This window comes from Rhinolophus ferrumequinum, chromosome 3, assembly GCF_004115265.2.
Source record: "Rhinolophus ferrumequinum isolate MPI-CBG mRhiFer1 chromosome 3, mRhiFer1_v1.p, whole genome shotgun sequence".
NCBI classification, from domain to species: domain Eukaryota; kingdom Metazoa; phylum Chordata; class Mammalia; order Chiroptera; family Rhinolophidae; genus Rhinolophus; species Rhinolophus ferrumequinum.
Window position 1 is genome coordinate 44,487,766 of NC_046286.1, and position 23,638 is coordinate 44,511,403.

Consider the following 23,638-nt stretch of genomic DNA (forward strand, 5'->3'; position numbering starts at 1 on the left):
AGGTCAGGGCAGAGTAGAACTCACTTATCAAGTATTCTTTCCAATTGTTCTGCCTTATAATTGATCCTGAAGATTTACACTTAAAAAGCAAGCAAACAAAGAAACAAAAACAGGACGTTGCTGCCTTGGTTCTCTGTTTCTATTTTCCTTGGGGTAATAGTGACCTAACATCCAATAGCACTAGGGAAAGGATAGGGGAACAAAAGAAAACAGAGGGGGAACATATCCATTCATATTTTGAAACATCATCCAGTTGCAGATTATGGTTAATCAGGTTCCATATCAAAGGTAGTCTAATAATTACTGAAGGACTTATTAAAATAATACTTTTGAGAAACAGGATTTAGTAATAAATTTAAATAATTATTTTTAAATGAATCATAAAATTAAATTTGCCTTAGATTCCTTCAGATTTTCCCAATTCTTAGTTCAGGCAACAATTTACCCTATCAACAACCCTTTTCCTTGAAAATTCATTAAAAATTTTTATCTGTAAAGTAAAATTTTGTTCATTTGATTGCTGTGAAAAGCAGTGGTTTGCTGTCAGTGAAGGTGAAATTTTGCCCCTAATCAAGTAAGAGAATAGCTATGTAAGGAGCTGTTATCTTGTTGTTAAAAAATGGAGACTGTGAATCTCTAATAAAGAATGTATTTGCAAGTCGTTGATCTCAGGGGAATTATAGAGGAGGAAGTTAATACTTTCTTGCTAAATTTTCAATCACCATAACATTATGAATTAATTGTAAGTAATGAAAATGTATGAGTGAAAATTATTTATATACGAACAGCTGTAGGAAGATATATATAGCTGCTAAAGATATATTGAGATATATTTTCTACATTCTTATTACTTCTAGCCAACTATGTTACAAAAGAAATTTATTATATTCATTGTATTCCCAGTAATCTTTTTAAAAAATAAATATTATATTGCTTTTTATTTTATCATTTCACAGCTATTGTTTTTCCACTAAGCAATGATTTTTACCATAAGGCTGAAATCAATAGACATTTAACAAGTAATATATATAGGTTTATCATCAATCAAAAACTCCAAGGAGCTAACACAGCACTTACTAAAATTGAGTTTGAATCCATCCTTATTATTGTATTTTATGCAACCTCCTTTAGAGCCTCTGGTCTGTTTTACTGAGAAAATAATGCAATTCTCAATACTAATTGACCAGACATTTGAAGAAACATAATTCAGAAAAAATTACTTATTACAAAAAAATTTTTACTAGCTGGAACGTGAAAATGTGGAACCCTTTTCTTCTACACTTGCTTCACCTCTGGTAATATAAGACAACGGGATATTTTCAGATTACTTTGATTTTGTGTGATTTTTACATGGAAAACCCTCACTTATAAAAAGGGTTGGAGATAGAATGTTTCCTTTTCAAGAAGGCAAAACTAAACTAATATCTTTAGGAAACGCTGCATGAAACATAAAGTGTCCTTTGGTTATCCGATTATACTACCTGGTCCCAAGTAAGAAACTAAAATGAGACAGGCTAAAAACTTAAAGGTCAAATTATTAAAGGGATTGTAGCACCTAAATTAGAATATGACACTAATTAAATTTAGAAGGGAAAATTTATAGATAAAAATAAGGAAAGTTGAAAATATTTCTATAGATGGGCCCACAGATCAAAAGAATCTAGCTAGCTATTAGAGGTCCTGGAAAGGAAAACCAGACGATTCCAGGTATAAAAGATAGAAAGGTGATAGAAATGAGCTGCTATGTCAGGACCTCACACTTTTCATACATCAGTTTCTGTGTCTAATCCTTTTTAATATGGGTACCTATTCCTTTATCACAGCCTATCATAGTCCAACCTGCACTACTTCCTTGTGTTCTGAAAGTCACCTGTAACTTTCTCCCACTTGCCAGGAGAAATTTTATGGTTTAAGTGTTTACCAAAGAATAATTCTTGTTTATAGTAACATGGCATGGCATCAATAGTGCTAGAAGCTCTCTCCCTAGACTTAAAGAAACTAGCAGCCATTGTTTTCACACATAACCCTCACTAAATTTAACTCAGTATTATGTAAAATGGCAATGTTGCATGTGTATACAAGGATAAGGTTATAAAGGAAACTTCTCAGGGAATGTTTTAATAGTAAAAGAAAGGAAAGGATTTTGTACAGGATACTTTGTACAGGATACATTTTTTTTTTTTTTAAAGATTTTATTGGGGAAGGGGAACAGGACTTTATTGGGGAATAGTGTGTACTTCCAGGACTTTTTTCCAAGTCAAGTTGTTGTCCTTTCAATCTTAGTTGTGGAGGGTGCCGTTCAGCTTCAAATTGTCCTTTCAGTCTTAGTTGTGGAGGGCGCAGCTCAGCTCCAGGTCCAGTTGCCATTTCTAGGCACAGCCCACCTTCCCTTGCGGTACTAGAGGAATCGAACTGGCAACCTTGTGGTTGAGAGCCCACTGGCCCATGTGGGAATCGAACTGGCAGCCTTTGGAGTTAGGAGCACGGAGTTCTAACCGCCTGGGCCACTGGGCCGGCCCGTATAGGATAAAATTTAACAATTAGAAATAAATCTTTTCAAGAAATTGGGAATTTTATAAAACTGGCCATAAAATCTCTGGGTTTATAAACCCTTCTGTAGTCATTCTGACCTCTCCATAAAAGCTCTCAGAGGGCTATCCTTACTCCTTCTCCTGCCTTTTTGTTTATAAATTAGAGTCAGAGGTATTTTGTTGAAAAGAACCAACAGATGAAAAGGGGACGAGGCCCCTTAAAATTTGCCGTTATAAAAATTCAAGGCCTCTAATACAGGCCAGAGACTTCATGACTTCTCAATGGCTAATATTATTTTTCAGAATATGACACAACTTGAATATACAGTAATCTGTGAAACATTAGAAGCAAAAGGAGGATAACAAGCATCACATCAAGCTTTAGTTGTATTCCTTTAGAATAAGATGATTTTTCAGGACCTTAAATGCTTGCAACTGAAAATATCTTTTATGAATAAGAATAAGGTAGATTCTTACCAGATCAATATTGTTTTCAAGGAGCCAGGTTCTCATTCTATGTAACTATGGAAATCAGATTACACAGGAAGGCAATCTTCCCCAGAGGGAGCTGGTTACAGGTGAACCTTCTGATGCTGCTAATGAAATTGAAATTCTAAATCCAGCTATGTTGATTAAATTCAACACACTCTAATGGACACACACATCATTTTTGTAAGTTTTATTTTAGTAAAGGGAAACAAAACACAAATAATATGATTGAAAGGCTTACTTGGCTTCTAAGTACATGCTACTGAAAAAATGTGGAAACATTCTCTGCATCAAGAATCTCTTATCTATTTAATGTAGCATCCTTTAACTACCTCTAGCAGTAACACATTAGCAATTGATTTTGATAAATTATCACCTGACCCAAATTACTGGGTGTTTTCTAGTAACATCTAGAAAAAACATCTAACTTAAATATGTCTGTTTTAAAGTTTCAAGTTGTTCATAATTATTTTAAAATTAACCAGTTTATAGCCAAACTTCCTTTTTTTATGTAACATTAGCACTTCTCTTGGGTTCTTATGACTGCTGTGATAAACTATCACAAACTTAGTGGCTTAATACAATACAAATTTTTTATCTTACAGTTCTGAAGGTCAGAAGTTCTAAGTCGGTCTTGCTGTGCTAAAATCAAGGTTTTGGGCAGGGCTGCATTCCTTCTGGAGGCTCTGGAAGAGAATCTGTTTTCTTGCCTTTTCCAGTTTCTAGAGTCTGTTGCCTTCCTTGGCTGGTAGCTCCCTTCATCTTCAAAGGCAGCAATGGCTGATCAAGTCTTTCTCACAACAAATCATTCTGACTTCCTCTTCTGCCTCAATCTTCCACATTGAGACTTGTTGTTACATTGAGCCTACTCTGAGAATAATCACCTTATCTTAAAGTCAGATTAGCAACTGTAATTCTATCTGCAACTCTAATTCTCCCTTGCCACATAACCTAACATATTCATAGGTTCTGGGGATTAGGACACAGGTATCTATTGGGGAACGGAGGGTATTATTCTGACTACCACAGCACTCCAGTATTTATTGTATTGAAATATGCTTGAACTTTAAAAGATCTTTGTAGGCCATATTCTGTCATGGGTTGTCCCCCAAAAAGATATGTCCAAGTCCTAAGCCCTGGTACCTGTGACTGTGACCTTATTTGGAAATAGGGTCTTTGCACATATAATTGAGTTAAGATGAAGTCATTAGGGCCCTAATGCAATATGATTGGTGTCCTTAAAAGAAGAGGAAAGTGCCATGTGACACATAGATACATAGACAAAACACCACATAGACACATGGAGAGAATGTCACGTGATGACAGAGGTAGATATGGGAGCGATGCATCTGCAAACCAAAGAATGTTAAGGACTGGCAGCTACCACCACCAGAAGCTACAAAGAGGCAAGGAAGGATACTCTTCTATAGATTTTAGAGTGAGCATGGCCCTGCCACCACAGTTCTGGTTTTGGACCTCTAGCCTCCAGAACTGTGAGAGGATGCGTTTCTTTTGTTTTAAGTCATACAGTTTGTGCTACTTTGTTATAGCAGCCCTAAGAAACTAATAGGTACTCTCTATTCTTCTTATCACCTTCATTGATCTGTACGGATAGTTTCTAGTCTATCAGTGTCTTTCTCCTAATGGGCTCCTGTCATGCAGGGACTCTAGTCCTGCTCCCCGCACAAGAATGCAGCACATGGTGAGACCAAAAAGGAACACCAACAGAGCCATAGACAGGGGAGTCATACCACTACAGTCTCGCTGGTGGCTGGGCTGGAGACACAGGAAGCAGGAGTTGCACGATCCGCAATCTGCTGTCTGCTTCTCTGCCAACCAACAAACCCCCAGAATAGCCATGGCAGTTAAGTCAGTGGCTAATGGCTAACTGGTTACAGCTGATGGCCGTCTACTACCCGAGCTAGCACCTTTCCACGTGAGGCCGAGAGCCTGGAAACTGGTCTCTGGAGCTCTGTCCCCACAGCTCCAAAGTACATAAAATGGTGTTCTACCAAAGATGAGCTGAGAAGACATCCTGCATTTCTTCAAAGTTCCCTTGTTTAGACATGTTCAAATATTTCATTCACTTTTTGGCAATAATTTCCATCTCATTGTGAGGTCTTATAGCTTCTAATCAAGCCTATTTCATTCTCTGCAAAGTAAATTATAAATGTAACTGCACTTTTGATATCCGTATTTTTTTAGCAACCTCACAATAGAAAATTTCATATCTTTCTATAAATATTTACTGAAGGACACAGTTGCAAGATTGATGAGAAAATATAAAGATAATAAAACACTACTCATACTCTAATGATCTTATTTTCTGATACATTAAATATCTTTGGAGCATCTTCCCCCAAATGGACTTTCTCTGAGAACTTCCCAACACACATAGGATGGGCCTTGGCAGCCAGGTTTGTCTGAGATGACCTGCCCTTCTCAGAAATTTGGAATTGGGTGCAGGGTCATTTGATCTCATTTGATCTGTGTGTGAAACTGCGTGGATGGACAAACGGTGTAAATCTGAGAGGTGTGTTGCTACTGGGTAGAAGGAGAAACAGAGAAAGCCAACATGCAGGGGCACAAAATGAAACTGATTTACAGAAAGAAGTGGAGTTCATGTGGCCCCCAAATGAGAGTGACTGAGGGAGCGCCTTCCACAGTTCCTGACAACTTTCTAGTCCCTGGCTAGCCCTCCTTTTTACTTAACTTACTGTGAAAAGAATATAGGTCAGTTGTAACTAACAAATTGTTGACTAAAACAGAAAATTAAATAAGTCAAACTTGAAAGTAAGTAGCATCTTAGAAAAACAAAATGTGTATAGAGAACAGTTCAATATGCATGACTGAAAAAAGAGTTCATGAAAGTCAGTAAGTGGAACTCAGTGCTAGAAATGTAGGTTAGAGCTGCACCATGTGGTGGGTATTGTGGCACCACTGACAGTTCTAAACAGCAAAGTGACACAACAGTAATATTAACATGTATTGAGTGCTAATTAAGTGCCAGGGATAAGCATTTTATGTGCATATTTTCATTCAATTGCAATAATTATGGTGTAAGAAATTATTATTATCCACAATACAGATAAGCAAATACAGAATGAAAGATAAAGTGGTTTGACCAATCCCCTACATTTAGCTCACTCCAGATTTGGGGGTTCAACTCTTCTAGACTGAGGGGCCTTAAAGTCAGAATTGTCCTTTAGAATGACCACTTTAGCTGGAAATCCTTAGTACAAAATAGAAGAGGCAGAAGGTAAAGAGACAGTTTAAGAAAACTTTCCGTAGGAGAGATTTAGAGAGCCATTGGGGGATGGCATTGGGAATGGAGAAGAGAAGTGATACAAAGGCTTTTTTTGGCAAGTCTGAAAAGCTGTTGGCACATAAAAGAAAGGGAAAGCAGAATCAAAGCTGAACTCAAAGTTTGGAACCTGAAACTTGGAAGGACAGTAATGCCCTGAACAGAAACAGGAAAGCAAAAGAAAGCCTAGGTGAGAGTAAGGGTAAGAGGAGACCTTGATGAATTTATCTAGGATTGAGATGCCAGCAAAACATCTGGGTGGAGTTGTCCAGCAGGCAGGTGGCTGTGTGAAGCTGAAGCTCAGGGGAAAATTCACTTTGGAGATATTGATTGGGGAGTCATGTTCATAAAAATAAAAATCAAAGCCACAAAAATGGATGAGATTGCCAAAGTGGAGGATAATGAGAAGGTTGATGGTAGAAACTTAGAAAAACACTTAGCAGCCTACTGGAGTTTCTAGTGAGATCAAAGATCCAATATAATAGAACCACATTATATCACTGGATGCAAAAAGAAAACAAAAAATGATTAATCACTCAATATCTTGAGCAAATAAGATACAAGTTCAGCTCTTAAGGATTTTAGAAGCTATGCCCCCCAAAATGGAAACTTAACCATGGTACAGGTATCACAAAGAAGTTCTTTTCCAAAACAGAGAACAGCTTTGTGAAATCAGAGGTGAAAGTGAGGAGCTTGGGCTTCAATTCATGAAGTCTCCATTGCAGATTTTCTGGGCATCCTGCACCACACAAGGCAAGGCACATGTATTCACCTGAAGTCATCTTTATCAGAATGAGGTGCTTTACTTTTACTATGCTTTGAACGGAGAGTATCTGGAGTAACTGAAAATTCTTAGCACAAAAAACCTTTACATGTATTTAAAAAAAAAATGTATCAAAGCAGATAAATACAGGGAAAGTTTTGATGTCTCTTTCTCTAATCCCTGCCTGCACACCCCTTCTGACAGGGCTGTTAAGAAATAATCAGGCTTTTCTCAACAAGTAGCCTTGCTAGAGAAGGCATGAGTAAAGGGTTGAAAAGTGCACATTTATTGAGAACACACCTACTGTGTGCCAAGCATTGAACTAGGGACTTAGGACCCAAATGATTCACGAAACAAAGGCTTTGGATAATTACGGTGATTAGAACAAATTAAGAAAAGGTGGTTATAATGTGATCAGTTACCCTTTTAAAAAACAGTCTTTTTACTTCCCATACAAATAACTCAAGTATATATAAGACGCAAAATACTACCAAAGATTGAGTTTGTCATAAAACTAGTGTTCATAGTTATAGCCTTATAACCTCAAATAAATACATACAGAGCAGTTTCTAATAATTTTGTGAGGAGCAACACATACTGATGATTTGGAAGTTAAAAAAATAATGTTTTGACTTTCATCTTGAAAGTTTATTTGAAGTATATTTGGTTCATTTTTAAATCTTGGTCTTATGCACTTGACAGGAAACCCAAGTAGAAAGAAAACATAAATTTCTCATGGTTTCTTCTTTCAGCTTTACTTCCCTGCTCTATTGTGCCAGTCAGTGCTTGGTGAGAAATGAGTATTGCTTTCTAAATGATGCACCAAAGCTGCAGACAGTTGAGCGTTTGTAAGTATTCTGTTACTTTCTTCACTTGAAATAGAGCAGAGCACCAAAGAAGGAAATCCTACAGTGGAATGGTAATGACAGCAAGACTGGAGCATCCTGAAGCAAAGGTAAAGGAAGTGCCTCCTTGTTTCACTGAATATTTGATGCCTAAGAAAGTAACTCTTTTAGGAATCAAGCCATTTACCTTTTGTCACTAATTCCAAAGGGGAATACTATACCAGAAAGCTATTCTATTGGCAGAAATATGAAATAAGAAATAAACATTAGTTCCATCTTTATATTCTTCTATTGACTTAAGAGAATAAGTTATCCTCTTAGGTGTATATTTTAACATCTAAGTTAATAAATGATTTCAAGCACAGTATACTCATGAAATTTCATATTAATGTTAGAGTTCACAATTGCTTAAAATTTTGTCTGATTTTAATTGATTATGTCCTTCAGAAATTAATAGCAATAAATAAGTCAAAAGATGCTCAATTTGAACACAAATTTAAGAAATGCTTATCAAAATAAAATATTATTTTTAAACTATAGGATTGCTTTAAAAGTTTGACACAATTCTACTAAGAATTTCTGGAAAACAGGCTCCTTTCCACACTGTTGATGGGACTATAAGTTGGTCCAAAATTTTGGAAGGGCAATTTGGCTACACCTAATTGAATTAAAATCACACATTTCTTTGATCCAACAATTCCTCCATTGGGGAATTTATCCCTTGGATACTCACTTACTTACTCAGATAACCCTAAATATGCACAAAGAATGTCATTGCAACGTTTTTAAAGTTAAAAAAAAAGGAACCTAACTGCTTGTCAATGAAATAATTAAATTACCCGCATTTATACTGTGGAATACCATATGACTATTAAAAATAATGCTGATATAGTAAATTAGTAAATGAATTATTAAGGGGAAAAAAACAAAGTTGAAAACTGCTGCCCAAATGAACGGAATGAGTCAATTTGTTTAAGAAAGTGGAGTGGTGATATACACATAAATGCTTATATATACAAAAAAAAATTTTTTTAAGAATAAATAAACTGTTACTGAGTCTAGTGACGGAGCAGGTCTAGAGGTTAGGAATGGAAGAGGATTTGTATTTTATTTATTTCTTTACTGCTTGAATATCTCCTCTAAACATGAATTATGTTTATAATTTTAAAATTAATGGTGCCCAATTAGCAATTACAGGAATGGTTGGAACCATGGATATTTGGAATTCACAAATCAAATTTTAAATTAAGTCTTTCTTTTCTCTCCACTTACCCCTTACATGTATTTTTTTTTAAATGTGTCAAAGCAGATAAATACAGGGAAAGTTTTGACGTCTCTTTCTCTAATCCCTGCCTGCACACCCCTTCCTACAGGGCTGTTAAGAAGTAATCAGGCTTTTCTCAACAAGTAACCTTGCTAGAGAAGGCATGAGTAAGGGGTTGAAAAGTGCACATTTCTTAAGAACACACCTACTATATGAACTAGGGGCTTAGGACCCAAATGATTCACAAAACCAAGACTTTGGATAATTAGGGTGATCAGAACAAATTATGAAGAGGTGGCTATAATTTTTTTTAAGTGGTTTGTGCTCACTGGTGGGTGGAGCAAGAAAGAGGGTGGTCAGGTATTTTTTTACAAAATTGGTGCAAAGGCTGAGAGTTGTAGGGAAGGAAGTGAAAGCAGAATTAGACAACCACAGGTCTAGAACAGTATGATCCAAAGGACCTTGAAGTGATAGTTAGAAATGTAAGTTTCCAGGGCCCAACCCCAGTCTACTGAGTCAAACTTTCTAGAGATATGGCCTGAGCATCTGCATTTAAGTCAAATTGTCTAAGTGTCCTTCGCACACACTAAAGTCTGAGAAGTTCTGCTCTAAAATAATTCAGATCCTAAAGAATGAGGCACCTGGAGTCAGAGATAATCTTCTTACATTTATTTTGTCCTTAGATTTCTAGGAAGGTAGTAGGGTCCATTTAAGCAGTGCACTAGATGTTAGTGGGTAAACTCATGGTGAAGAAATTGTGAAAAGATTCAGTCATGTTAAGAAAACAATTGGTTTGGAGATTATTCAGAATCTCTTGAGAAAATGATTTTTAAAAAATCAATATTGTGACGAAATGTAAGAGCAAAGACAAAATTAATTTAGACCTAAAGCACAGATTAAGTTTGTGAAAGAGACAGCTAGAGCCCACATTTTTGCAGCTCATCTGTTACGGGAAAATAACTGAGCACGTGTTTTGTCTCCTTTTGATTGTACTTATTATAACTTTTGATTATAGAGAGTTTTATTGATAAAACATATAGCCACAGAATCTTTGAAAGACAGTTTTAAATAAGCTCCTAAAGTTTGGAAAGCATCTGCTCTCCTTGTGTAGTCTAGGCTATTTAGATAATAATGAGGATAGGTATAAACGCATATTTATGACTGCCAAACATAAACTGAATTGAATTTAGCAGCCATTTACTGACTGCTTTATTACCTTGCAATGTGTCAAAGGGTATTAGAGAAGGGAGGCTGGATATAAGACACAGTTTCTATCTTCAAAGGTCTAACAGGCTTGGAGCAAGACTCATCTATAGACTAGCTATAATAAAAGGCAGAATGAGAAATTCCAAATTAAAATACAGTAAGTAGTAAATCAAAGCTACTGGAGTTTTAAAGAGTGGTTATTTCTGTATGGGAAGGGGAGCTAAGGGAAAGCAGAACAAATCAATCAGTTCTACTCTGGTGACAGATGTCCACCCAAGCAAAGGAAGGCTTCACAGAGGAGCTCTGGTTAGAGAGGAACTCAAGAGGATGAAGATGTGGGAAGAGGAATAGTGAGTAAGAACATTTTGGTAAAGGTTTGATAGAGGGTAAGTGCTTGGTGGACTTATCCTGGTCCAGTATATTAATATAATGCTAAATACTCAAGTAGATATTAATTAGTATCATTATGATGTTGTAATGAAGAATATGCCTATAAGAATCAAAGAAATCAGTAATATTACTAAGTTGACGTCCTAAAATGGGAAGAGAGACCTGAGCATTTTCAAGTTCATCACACTTTGGAGTCCTTTTTTGAAAAATCCAGATGCCACAAAAGTGGTATTCTCTGATGGGTTTCCAATGAGGTAGATGAGATACAGTGTTTAAAACTTAGAAATGTAAGTAAAGAAAGGTACTTTCTATATTTCTTTCTTTGCTTCTTTGGAAAGATACTGGGAACCAACTCAAGGATTTTCTATAGAGACAGTATTATACCACAATTATGCTTCCAAGATTTTATTTTGCTTTATTTATCGATTATTTTCATCTTTTTTGTAAGTTTGAATAATCGAGGATCTATTAAAAACATTTTCCTTGAAATGTTATTTCTCTTTCTCGTTTGCACTGGCTTTTCCTCATATGGAAAGAAAAAAAATATCCCAATAGGCAATACAAATGTCCGTCCTCATTTAAATATATATGCTATCTTATTTCTGGGAAGAACTTAAGGACCAGAATCAATTCTTTTAAATGTTGGTCCTACGTTTCTATTGCTTTTGGAATCATTTCAATATATGACACAGCACCTGCCTCATGTTTTCAAGATGTTGACTCCCTTCACTGTTACTCTCAAGGAAAACGTATTCCTTGGGCAAGTGTGGTATTTTTAACCGACTCCAATAGAGCTTCAACCCTTGCTCCCTTTTTGTGTCTGTGAGCACAGGACTCTGGCGGGGACTTTGTGGACCGAACCCCAGACAGACTCCAGCCCTCACCTCTGAGATCCAGTAGGCGGCCTGTCTGGGGCCGGCAACCCGGCCCTTTGGAAGAGAGCAGATTGTCTGCAAGACCATGCAGCAGTGCCCGCGTCCCGGCCTCTGCAGGACAGACTCGAGCATCCCCGCCTGGTTGGTTTTCAGAGGCCCGGCGCCCCGCTGCGCCCTGGAGAGGCTCCAGCATCTCTCGCCCTGGAGGCCCCAGGCGGCCGCTGCTCCCGGGCCAGGAGCCACAACCGTTTTGAGGGCTTGATCCGCAGCTCTGGGTGGAAAAGCCGGCTGCAAATGCCGGGACTGCGGCTTCTGGGCGCCGGCGGCCGGGGAACAAGGACGCGAGCACCCACGCGGCTGCCCCGCGAGCCAGCACTGGGCCGCAGCTCGGGGAGCCCAATCTGGCCTCGGCCAAATGGGGATCCGCAGACAGGGTTAGGGGAGCAGAGCGGAACCAACCCGGCTCCAGCCCCGCGGAACTTCTCAGTCGCCAGGGCCCAGGGAGAGAGCCGGGGAAGGAGAATCAGCAGCTCGAGAGCGGCGCGCACTCTCCGCCACCCCCTGGCTTCCCACTGTCTCTCGGCTTTGCAGGCGCCAGGGTCGGGGTACGGGGTTTCTTTGGGCCAGGGTCGGAAGGACCCGCCGGGCCTTGGTCCTGAGCGACCCGTCATCTGCAAACGCCGCTCTCGCTGCATCCTTGACGCGGCGCCCTGGCTCTATTAGCAGGCACAAACCAGCTCTCTTCCTGCCCCTAGGCCCTGCTATTTCAAGAATTCTAGTGAAAAATGTGCACCGGCGTGGTACGGGTTGGAGCAGCCAGGGGTACTTGTAAAGCAAGAAGGCACGAGCGGCCCGCATGCAGACATATTTGTTCCCTCCCCTAGGGTCTCCCCAGCTTCATTTATGGCAGGGGTGGGGTAGAGGTTTGTGTCTCCTAGGTTTACTCTGAAATCAATTCTCATGAGAGTGAAGGTCCATATGGTTATATGTGTCCAGAATGGGCACCCGCACTGGCCAAGCGGACACTGAGTTCCCCAAGACGCGGAGTCTCTTGGCGCTGGGGTTTTTTCTTACTTTCTGGATGGAACGGGTCTCCGAATTCCCCCAAGAACATCTCAGTAAGTACATGTGTGTTGATTCCCATTAACTGGCAGCTTGTTATTTAAAGAACAAGTGGACTTAGGTACAATAGATCATGTGTACTTGTTGAGACACCTTTTCTATGGATAAGAATGATTATTTCTGAGATCTCCCAGACAAGGTCGACCAGTCAAGGGGATAGTATTTACAATTCTATTCATTTAATTAAAAACTTGCACTTTTGTAGAGATTCGGTGGACAGATTGTAGTTAGCACCTTAGACTACTTTGATGTTCTGCGTTGAATCTACATGTATTTTCATGATAAAACGCTTAGCATATTGTCTGTATTGCCATGGCAGGTCACTCTTCCACAAAATTGTAAGCTTCCTTAGGCAGGGACAGTTTTCATTCACCTTTGATTTTCTCACCAAGTAATGTCTGCAGATAAGTACTCAATAAATGATTATTAAATAATTATACCACTCACTCAGTCTTTATATTTCTAGACTCTAAAACAAAGGAATGGAGGGATGAGGAGATAGGGCTTAAAGATACCAAATAAAAGTGGAGGACTTAATCATCCATGCTGAGGGACATTTATTTGCAAGACAGTAAGAGTGCTTAGAATCAACTTGCCAATCCAACCCACTAGGTTTTAGGACTATCATGGGCAAGAAGTGGGAATGACCTACATTCCAAGGCTATTTTTTAAAAATCAATATTTGGATATATTTCTCTTTGGATATATTTTCCTTTCTTTTCTCCTTTTCTTCTTTCTATATAGGTATGGTATAAGCCATTATACTTGAAGTGAAAATGTGCTTTGTCAACCTTTGATACCTTATCTGTCCTTGGATTTATGGTGCATTTGGCTAATCTCATATTTCTCACTTTTTATATTTTCACTGGCATCTAAAGATAACAAATTGGCGAAACCTGGTTTTGATATCTAAATACTTCACTTGGGAAAGTGAGCTGCAAATATTAAAGTCCATTAGCTCCCTTAATTGTTGCTTTTTCAGCTCTCAGTGATACTTTTATATCCTCACACCTTACTTAGCCTTTGAATGTACTCCCCAGCCTCTTCTATGAGTAAATATTTGAAGAACCTGTCTTGTTAATATGTAATGTCAGCACTCATATGTTGTACTAATATTGTAGCTGATACGGTTTTTCATAAAGGGTTTAGTTATGCCTACTCACCTTATATAATAGAATAGCACTTAAAAAACATCACCAGCACTGATGCATTATGAAACATTCATTTTGGACAACATACTATCTAGGACACTTTCTATTAATACTAGAAATCTCTTAAAACAGGATTCTGCACACATAGGAATTCTTTTTATTTTAAATGCTTGTACTATAAAAATATACTTCACTTGGAATATGATAGTAAAAAGACTAGGTGCCTCATCAATATCATTGTTTCTAATTTTTGTAGACCATTCGGTTGTAAGAAAGATAAGCCTCGAGTCTTATTTTCTACTACTAACAAAATATTTGTTTTTTTCCTGAACTTTAGGGTTAACCACTTGAATTTCTGTAGTACGTCTTCTACTGTTTGTTCAAGTGCCAAGTATTCTTTCATTCTTTCCAGGTTGTAAATAAAATACGGTTCAGAATGCCATCACTATTTGCAGGACCAGGAAAAAATGCCGTTGAATTTATAATTCTCGATAACCTTATACTTTTATTTTAGCATCAATTTCTCCTCCTCCGTTGTGATTTTTAATGGAGTCCTTATTGCTTTTTTTTCCTTGACCTACTTTCTTATCAAGTACTTTCATATATAGCGTGTTTTAAATGATGGTGATTTCTGTAGTAAGAGAATCTTAAATCACGGTGAAACACATTAGTCGGATATCACTTATTCTAGAAATACTGCAGTGGTTTAAAAATCATCTGGTTACAACGTCCACAATTTCCGTCTGAAATCTTTTAAGCTACGCTTTTCACGAGTTTGCTCCGTTCTCCCGATGAGATTTGAACTTCATTCTGTTCTGATCCAATTGTTACTTTTCTTTGCTGCTTCCACCTCCTAGAGATTGTGTTTCCAGGGGAGAGGCGTTCTTGGGACTGAAGAGGCGAGTGGAGCGAGATCTGGTACCTCAGGCAGTAGATCCCTCCTCCCCCGTTTGGTGAGAAGTCAATTTGACAGCTCATAGTCCCGCTTTGGCTCTCACGCTTGAGCTCCATGGGTGGGTTTTACCTTCTTCCTCTTCCCCTGCCTCTAGCCTGCCTCCAGGCCAACCGTAAATGCAGCCATTGCCCCTGCCCACCCAGAGCTCTTCCACACACGTCGTCTTGGGGGACTGGGGCATTTGTCCGTAGAAGACTCCGGCGACCGGGAAAAACCACGCCGGGATCCGGACGCTGTAGAGGACAGCCCCTCCCGAGGCTTTTAACCCCAGTCGCGACGCCCACGTGACCGAGAACAGGCCTCCATCGGCCCGCCCCTTTCGGCCGCGGCTGCCCACTTCCCGCTCAGGGTAAGTAAACCGCGGTTTTCCGCACCGCCCCAACCCCGCCCTCCTCCTTTCCCCTTCCCTTCACCTCCCCACGGCTCCCTCGCGCCATTCTCCCCGCCTCCCCCATCCTCCCCACCCGGCCCTTTGTACGTGCTCGGTGGCGTGCGAACGCGCCCGGCACGTGACTCCTCCGAACGTGGCATTGTGTTATCACGTGACCCAGGTGCGTACGCGACGGAGCGGGGTGTGAAGATGGCGGACGAAGAGGCCGAGCAGGAGAGGTTGAGTCGCGGCGGAGGCGGCTGCATCGCGGAGCTGCAGCGCCTGGGCGAGCGGCTCCAGGAGCTGGAGCGACAGCTGCGGGAGAGCCGGTCGCCGGCCGTGGAAGCGGCCACGGACTACTGTCAGCAGCTGTGCCAGGTGAGGGCGCCTGGGGGTCCCCTCCCCCTTTCCCCCATCTAGAAGGGGGAAGAGAGCGAGAGTGCGCCTGGTGGCCGAGCGGTGGTCGTCGCTGCCTTGGCGCTGTCGGAGTTGCCGCCCGGGCGGGAGCGGGGAGTCCGAGGAAGGCGCCTTTGTGTGGCTGCCGTTGTCGCAGCTCCCGCCTGGGGGAAGGGAGTTGTGGTCGGGGCGGAAAATCCCCCTCCCCTTTCCTTTCCCGAACTCGGACTGCGGGGTCCTGGCGGCGGAGATGCGGACGGCGAGACTGAAGCCCTCTCCGCCGCAGGGAGAGGGTAACGGGGGAATGAAGGCCAGGTCCTTGTCCTCGTCCGCCTGTTATTGTGCGCTGGGGATTACCGCGCCCCCCGCCTCTGCGCTGCTTTCCCACTCGGACAGGCCTCCGCCCCCTCTGGTTTGATTCCTTTGCCTCCCCCCGCTTTCATCTGTCCCGCCCCCGGCCCCGTCCTCGCTGTCTGCCGGCCTTTGTTGTTCGAGTTTCGCCTTAGGACTGAAGGGGCCTTTGTTGATGTTTCGAGGAGCAGTCCCCGCCGACCCCTTCTCGCTGGGCGAGACGTTCGGGTGGGGGGCCCGGAGGGTGTCCCTTTCTGCTTTTGCTTGCCTGATACACTACTTCACTGCTAAACGTTGCTGTCTTCGGTAGCGAGGAGCTGTCTCTGTATGTGTATCCTAGGCTCGAATGTCCCTGTGGGCGGCTTTTCCAGAGTCCGCGCGCGTCTCTTTTGCTTTCACCTTTCGAGGAGTACGGTTTCCTCTGTCCTTCCTACCCCACCTCCCCACGCCCCTGCTCCTTGGAACCGAGAGGACTGAGGTTCCTGTGGACCTGTGCTCAGGTCAGTTTCAGATCTTTCCGTCCTTTTCTTGCACAAGGACACTGCTTTCCAGTAATTGCGTTCTAACCAGGATTTAGAATGATAATAACATTGTTTGATAGAAATCAGGTATGTTGGGTGTACATTTGGACTTGATTACAAACCCTCCAGTTATATCTGAAATTTCAAGGTGCTGATGCTGGCTGTGGTGAAGGTTTTGGTTAGACTGTCGTCTTGAGGCAAAAGACACGATTTATATAGGTCACATTTAGAGTTAGCTTGTGAATGTATCATTATAGAGAAGTTGTTTTGAAAAGATATTGAACGTAAAATGGAACAACAGTGGATGGACTATTTTTGCATTTTAGAGTAGATTACTTAATTGTTAGCCTCCAACTTCTGAAGTCTTTCCTTTATAAGATCAGGCTTACTTAATACCATACAAAAAATTCTCCATTGCTGTATGCATATTATTGTCACTAATTGTTTGGTGGTGGTTCATTGTCTTAAAAAAATAAAACTATGTGAGATCGAGTGGTAACTTGTCTAGGAGGATGTATATGCAATGTGAAAGTTCCCCTAAGGTAATATAGGTCTGGTGAATGAATACCTATGGCAAAGTTAGAGATTCTGTCATTGCTTTTAATCCTAATTTAAAGAATTGTTGGAATTTGCCAATTTCACGACCCTGGGAGTACCCACTCATTCTTAATTGATCTTGTAGATATGAAGACTTATTTTAGATATAAAAACATACTTCAGTAAGATACCCATAAAAGGAAGTCTTTCATTTATACGGAAACTCAGATTTTTAATCACCCAAAAGTACTAAATCCTAGCTTTGCTGAATGACATTTTTTCAGATAACAGTGTCCACCTGTGGGTTTAAGGCTAATTACTGTAAATACTCTTTGCCAGCAATATTTATAAGCAGGATTAATAATTCTGGGAAAATGGAATCTCATGCAAGTTGGACTTTTTTGAGGATATGCAACATCATAAAGTTATCACTAAAAATATTTTAAGTGAATGAAACAGCATTCTTTTTGTTATCAGCATGAAAGTAATTTCCTGTATTAGTTTTAAGTGATTATTAGTCTTACAACACATACATTGTTTTTATTGACCATTGCTATGTGAAACAGTAATAATACAAATGCTGGGATTGTGAGTTTCAAAAAATGATGAAATATTTCATGCACTAAAATCCCACAATAACTTTAATGCATTTGAAAGTGATCTCCATTAGTGGAATAAGTGCAGAGTGATCTGATGTTTCATCCCCTCTAGAACATTTTCTGTACATTTTTTTTTTAAGTAACCTATTTGTGTTAGGGATCTTGTCAAGTGGGAAGTAACTTGAAACAATTGTTTCTTTAAAATTTTATCCTAGTCAGTTGAGCAAAGCAGCGGTTAACAGTTCCAGAATTTATTGGGGCAAACTGAAAGCAGTGCTAGAAATACTAGGACTATAATTTGTCTTGGTTTCTAACTTAAGATTATCATTTAACATTTTCTATCTAAGCTTTTCCTGTAAAACTGGGATATTCACATGCTTCAAGAAGGCAAAGATGAATAAACATTTGTCAGAGTTAGTGGGCTTCAGAGTTAATATTCTGTAAGTGTTAATGCTTAGTGTTTGTGTCATCCTCATTTTTGCATTTATTTTAAAAAATGAGTTAGTTTATATTCTGAATTTTTACCTCAGCAGAAAGTGAATTTCTGGAGAATATAGTGAAACCTACAAAAATAGAGTTGCTTATTCTTTCTAGTTTATTGATTTTCTATTTTTGAATGAGGTAGGATAGTAACAGATTTCTTGAATTTTCAAAATAAAATAGAAATGAAAGACATTATATTTTTCTTACTGTTAACAGTATTATTTTGCTCTTTATATTGGGTTGCTTCCTGGAAGCATGTCCCACTTATTTACATAAACATTTGCTTAAAGCTTAGTTGGGAGGAGGAAAAGGTGGTAGAGGATGGGCATACTGGAAATGACTGTCAAAAATCTTAAATTTCCTTATATTTTTACAAATTAGCTTTAATCTGAGTAATGTAATCAATTTACTAATTTTCTGAAACTCTACTTAGAATAAATACAGGATAACCAGAAATAAATTTTTGCATTTATTTCGGGATCATTAGTACATATAAAAATGATTATAGTTGGAACTTTTGGACTATTAATTGTGTTATACTGGGCTAGGATTCACTCATTCATCCAGCATTGTTATTGAATACTTCCACTGTGGGCCAGGCAGCCTTGGTCCTGGTGTTCCTGGCTTCAGGAAGCCTGCAATCTCTGGAGGAAGGTAGACAAATAATGATAGTGAACTGTGGCTTATAGCTTTTATTTCTTAGTGCAGTACAATGGAAGGTTATTTATTTGGGAGTTTAAGCAGAAGCATTCCAACAGAAGGGTTGTTCTAAAAGGATTTGAAAGTAATTTTTCATTTAAAAAGTTCAGTCGCTGTATAGTTGAAGAAGGATTTGGGCGGGGGGGTGATGTTTGTTGACAGTATTACATACTGGGCTGGATTACTGGTTGATTTAATACATGAGTTATGACTTTAGTGGTCCTTTATCTTCTCTGGTGGCTGATAATTGCTTTAAAAGGTTGAATTGCAGTTGTGGAAATATGTGCATGTAACTAACACACACAAACACACACGCACTTACTTCGTACCTTAGTTCATTCATATAAGCATTATTTCTCAACAGGACATAGTCCTTTCTGCCCCCCTGCAGTTCTCTCCTCAGGCGCATTTAGAAATATGTGGGGTTAGTTGTTTTATCATTGCATTGACTGGGGATGTGATCCTGGCGTGTGGTGCCCATGGCCTTGGATGCTGTATTTTCTGAAATGAACAGGACAGTCCCACCTCATTGAAATGTATCCCTCGCCCTAAATACCCGTAGTGCCTTTGTGAGAAACACTGAACAGAATGAAAAAGAATATATTAAGATTTTTTTTTTTTTTTAGTGATTATGCTCTTTTCATGTTAAGATAATATAGTTGTATTAAGAAATGTAGTTAGTCTGGAACAGGTCCAGGTAAATGCTCTTCAACCAAATTTAAATTTACACTGAGCTTGAGAGGTCAAGAAAATTTTTCTTCCTTCGCAGAAATTACAAGCAATTACTTTAACAATTACTAAAAGAATTCACTTTTACTAGGTTAAAGAGGGTAGCAAATTCAGCATACTTAATTGTTCTGATTGAAGCACAGATTTGACCTTTTGATGTAATTGAATTCTGTACTTTTAAGAAAACATTTAATGCAAGGACTAGGTTTAGATGTCAGCAGGGGATATCTGATACAGGAGAATCTAGTGGGATAAACTAATAAGATAAGATTTAAATATCACTTCAAGATGACAGTTGGAGAGATGTCAGAAGGTAGTGTATCATTAACACTACCAAATCTGCTTTATTTTTATTCTTTTTAAAATTGAAAATATAATACACTGAAATGGTTTTTAAAAATTCAAACACTGAGAAAGGGGGTATAACAAAAACTTCATCTCCTTCCTACCCTAGATCTCCAGGTACCTCCCACAGTAACAGCCCCCTAATAGTTTTCATGCATATTTCCAGAAATACTTTTTGCTCTTTTTTTAAAAAAATTAAAGATAAGGACATCCTATATACTGCAACATGTGTTTTTTTTTCAGAGAGAGACAGACAGACAGACTGACTCTGAGATCATCACATAGTTGCCTATGTAAATCTGTGGCTTTCTGTTTTAAATTGTATGATAATTCCAGTCTGTCCTGTGTCTAATTAGTTAATTAATTATTGGTGGCGCTATTTAGAGGAATAAGTTAATTTTATGTGCAGTAATAGAGTAATTTCAATATAGGGTTCAAGGTAAGCACTTCAGGCTGGGGTATCAGAGAAGGCTTTACTGAAGAAGTAGGATTTGAGCTAGACCTTAATACCTTATTAACTTAACTATTGTTAGTGTCTTGTTGGTATAAGAAACAAAAAAAAAAAAAAATTAAAACTGTTAGGAGAGTTACAGAGTGTTTACATTATGTAGTTAAAATGTTTCTTTGTATATTTTTGTTTCATCTGCTTGATACATGTTGTCCTTTGTTTATCCATCTGCATGTTTTCCTTAGCTTTAAGTATAGTGGCCAGGATTTTGAAAATACTTATACATTTTTCTTAAAAAAAAACTAGACATTTTTCTTTTGATTATTAGAGTATATCTTAAGTTAATTTGTAGGACACTTCAAATCAGAAGAAAAGATGGCTTGCTTGTTAATTAGTGATAATTACTTTAGGTATTGAGGGAGTAATAAGTCATTTAAACTTTAAAAGTTTAGGTAATGCTCAGGGGAAATAATTTTTAAAGTGTTCATAATTAGTATGACTACATGCTGGAGGTAGTAAATTTCACTTTTTCAGAATATGCTTATACCAGTTTTAGCAAAGGAAAATTTACCAAATTTTGCTTGTGTCCTTCTTGACATTTGTTGGTCCTAAATTAAAATGGGGGAAGCGAAGATGTATTCTTCAATTGCCCTTCATAATAGTTTATATGACTAACCTTTAAAGCCAAGCATTTTTGAAAATATATGTTTTTAACTACTGTATGGAACTGCTGCTGCACTTATTTTCCTTGAGATTCTGTCAAGGTTAAGCTTACTTTTCCCAAGCCCCACATATAAATCTAGTTCTTAAAATTAACGGATCAATATGTGAGTAGCCTCACTTATAAAATGGAAAGTTTGCTTTTCATTAATGTGTTTGTCACATACCCCATGTAAGTTTTATTTATGTATTGTTTTCTAGGAGAGTCTCTTGATTCATTGTTTCACTTTTGGCATTGAGGGTTGCAAAGTGCACCTCAGGAAAAAAGTTAGCTTTTTAGTCCTTTACATTACAAAATTTTAATGGTCTTTAAGTACATATATTTAGCAAAGAAGATTTGTTAAAATTCCATTACATATCTATATTTTAATCAGATATTTAATTCCTCTTATATGGGAGCCCTAAGGGAGCTATGGAGAATTATGGAGTGTATCTCTGCCTTCAAAGAGTTTACAAAATCTGGTGCACATATTAATAGTTAAGCAACAGTATTCATAAAGCATCTAGTGATAAATGTAAGTGGAGTGTGAATTAAGAGAATTAGAGCATTTTGAAATTGCTCAATTTAGCTAAAAATTGACCAGGAAAGGAAAAGACTGTTTACGTTGGGTTTTGAATGAATTTGGATAACTAAGGAAGAATGGGAATAAACACTCAGAAAAATGGAACAACTGTTCACGCTGGCATATTGGAGAAAAATATCAGGGGTCAGAATGAAAAATTGTATAGCAAAACCAGAGAAAGGGTTTAGGACCCAAACCCAGGAATTTAAATTAATCCTGTAAGTGTAGATGATATATGGTTACATTGCCTAAAGACTCAGCCTTACAAGTTTGGGGCATTGAAATAAACTTAAGTTCAGAATGTTACAAGCTTTGTTTTTTTCTTGAACTATTTTGTATCGGTTATTGCCATGTAACAAACTACCCCAAAACATAATGGCTTAAGCATTTTTATTACTGTTCTGAATCAAGTCTGTGGGTCTCTTGGGTGGTTCTACAGTCAGCTGGTAGGGTGTCTAGGGCTGAATGGACCCAGATGGTGTCACTCATATGTCTTGTGGTTTTCAAGTGGGTTGATCGAGGGGCCTCAGTTAGGTTGGCTCATCTTTGCTCCACTCTTATGTAAGGTAGCCTGATTTCTTTACCTGCCAGCAAGAGAGCAAGTTACAGGGCACAACTGCTTCTCAGGGCTCTGCTTGTGTCATTTGCCAGTGTTCCAGTCATTGGCTACAGCAAATGGGCAAGCCCAGCTTCTTTGTGAGGACAGAGAGATGTGATTCTTTAGGGACCATCGCTAGTGTAGCCTACTACATATCGATACTTCCCCTGCACTATGCACTTAACCCTGCCTAGGCACTTACATAGGCCAAATTAAAATTTTTCCTCTCTATAGACTCTGCTTTCTTTCTTGTCCCCCATATTCTGTTAAAGCACATCTAACTTTCCTTTCCCTTTTTTCTTAGGTTGGCAAAGGCATTTCCATTCCTGTTTTCTAATCTCAATCTCTAGGAGAAGGGCATCCCACTCTGTAGTGTAACTTTGGAAATTTTGTGGAATGACATCTTTGTTTACTTGGTTCTTTACCTTAATATTAAATCTGCTCTGAATTTGGTGTTTTCTGTTGTCTCTGCTCGTGCAGTCTAATAATAGCATCCTAGTTCTTGTTCTTGTCTTTGGCTTTTTTTCTTACCTGATGAACTTGCTTTTAACCTTCCTTTCCATTTGTGAAACTCCCCAGCATCCTGCTTTTATCCTCTGCCTCAGTGGGGATCCAATAGTTGTAACAGTGTTGTTCATATTTGGGTTTGCTGAAACCCAACCTAATGAGTCTGTAGATCTTAGAGATACAAGTTTTTGATCTCAGCACATAAGATGTAACTTTTTTAACTTCACTACTTAGTTGTCACACTAAACCAAAATTATTACCAAACGTTATTTTTCTTTACTATGTGTGATACATTATTATTTTTTTTTATGCTGCTTTTTTGGTCCATTAATAGGTCATTACCAACAGTCTGAAAAACACTACTTTTAGGGCATTACTGGGCTCAGTTTAGTAGTAAGCACAGAGGCAGGCAGTCCTAAGTTACAAGGTGGCCTTCTAGACTAGTTGGTTCAGAACATTCTTACGTTTTCTTTAAGAGCATCAAAATTAAAATACAGTTTTAAATTCTTACAGTGAATGCTAGAAACCCAGCTTTAAATTCCTTACAGTGAATGCTAGAAAACCCAGCATATGTCTGTGGAACCCAGTTTGAGAAATACTGGTACATAGGATAAAATACAGAGGTAAGCTTGAGCCCAGTGCTCTCCCTGCTCTATTGTTTAACTTTTTTTCATCTCTTCACTGTTCAGCAGGAACTTTCCCTTCTATCTAAATTGGTCTGTTTATTCCTCACGAGTATACATGTTCATTTTACTGCCTTTATGACTTTGCTTAGAGGAGCAGTGGTATGTAGGGGAAAGCCAAATGACTGAGTTCAAGTATGAGTTCCCCTACAATCCAGACAAGATATTTAGCTCATGCTTTCTTGGTCTGAAAA

At 38.8% G+C, this 23,638-nt stretch overlaps 2 protein-coding genes across 2 annotated transcripts in view; both read left to right on the forward strand.

Moving 5' to 3' along the window:
- Window positions 1–6,697: 6,697 nt before the first annotated feature.
- LOC117020665 (translation initiation factor IF-2-like) lies at window positions 6,698–14,893 on the forward strand. The gene is made up of 3 exons (XM_033103299.1): window positions 6,698–6,740; window positions 11,684–12,785; window positions 14,798–14,893. The coding sequence occupies exons 1-2, from the start codon at window positions 6,698–6,700 to the stop codon at window positions 12,388–12,390; spliced, it is 750 nt and encodes a 249-aa protein (XP_032959190.1). The 3' UTR covers window positions 12,391–12,785; window positions 14,798–14,893.
- A 209-nt stretch (window positions 14,894–15,102) lies between these two features.
- Window positions 15,103–23,638, forward strand: part of ZNF292 (zinc finger protein 292) — a 70,791-nt gene continuing 62,255 nt past the window's right edge. The window contains 2 exon segments of the mRNA XM_033100797.1: window positions 15,103–15,244; window positions 15,447–15,643. Of these exon segments, the coding sequence (XP_032956688.1) occupies window positions 15,476–15,643 (168 nt within the window). The 5' untranslated portion in view covers window positions 15,103–15,244; window positions 15,447–15,475.

Bases quoted from the DNA above. Each gene is read 5' to 3' on its own strand.
- LOC117020665 (XM_033103299.1), top strand. From the start codon at position 6,698: ATGGATGAGATTGCCAAAGTGGAGGATAATGAGAAGGTTGATG. The intron at 6,741-11,683 runs GTAGAAACTTAG...CTCACCTCTGAG, and splicing joins GGATAATGAGAAGGTTGATG to ATCCAGTAGGCGGCCTGTCT.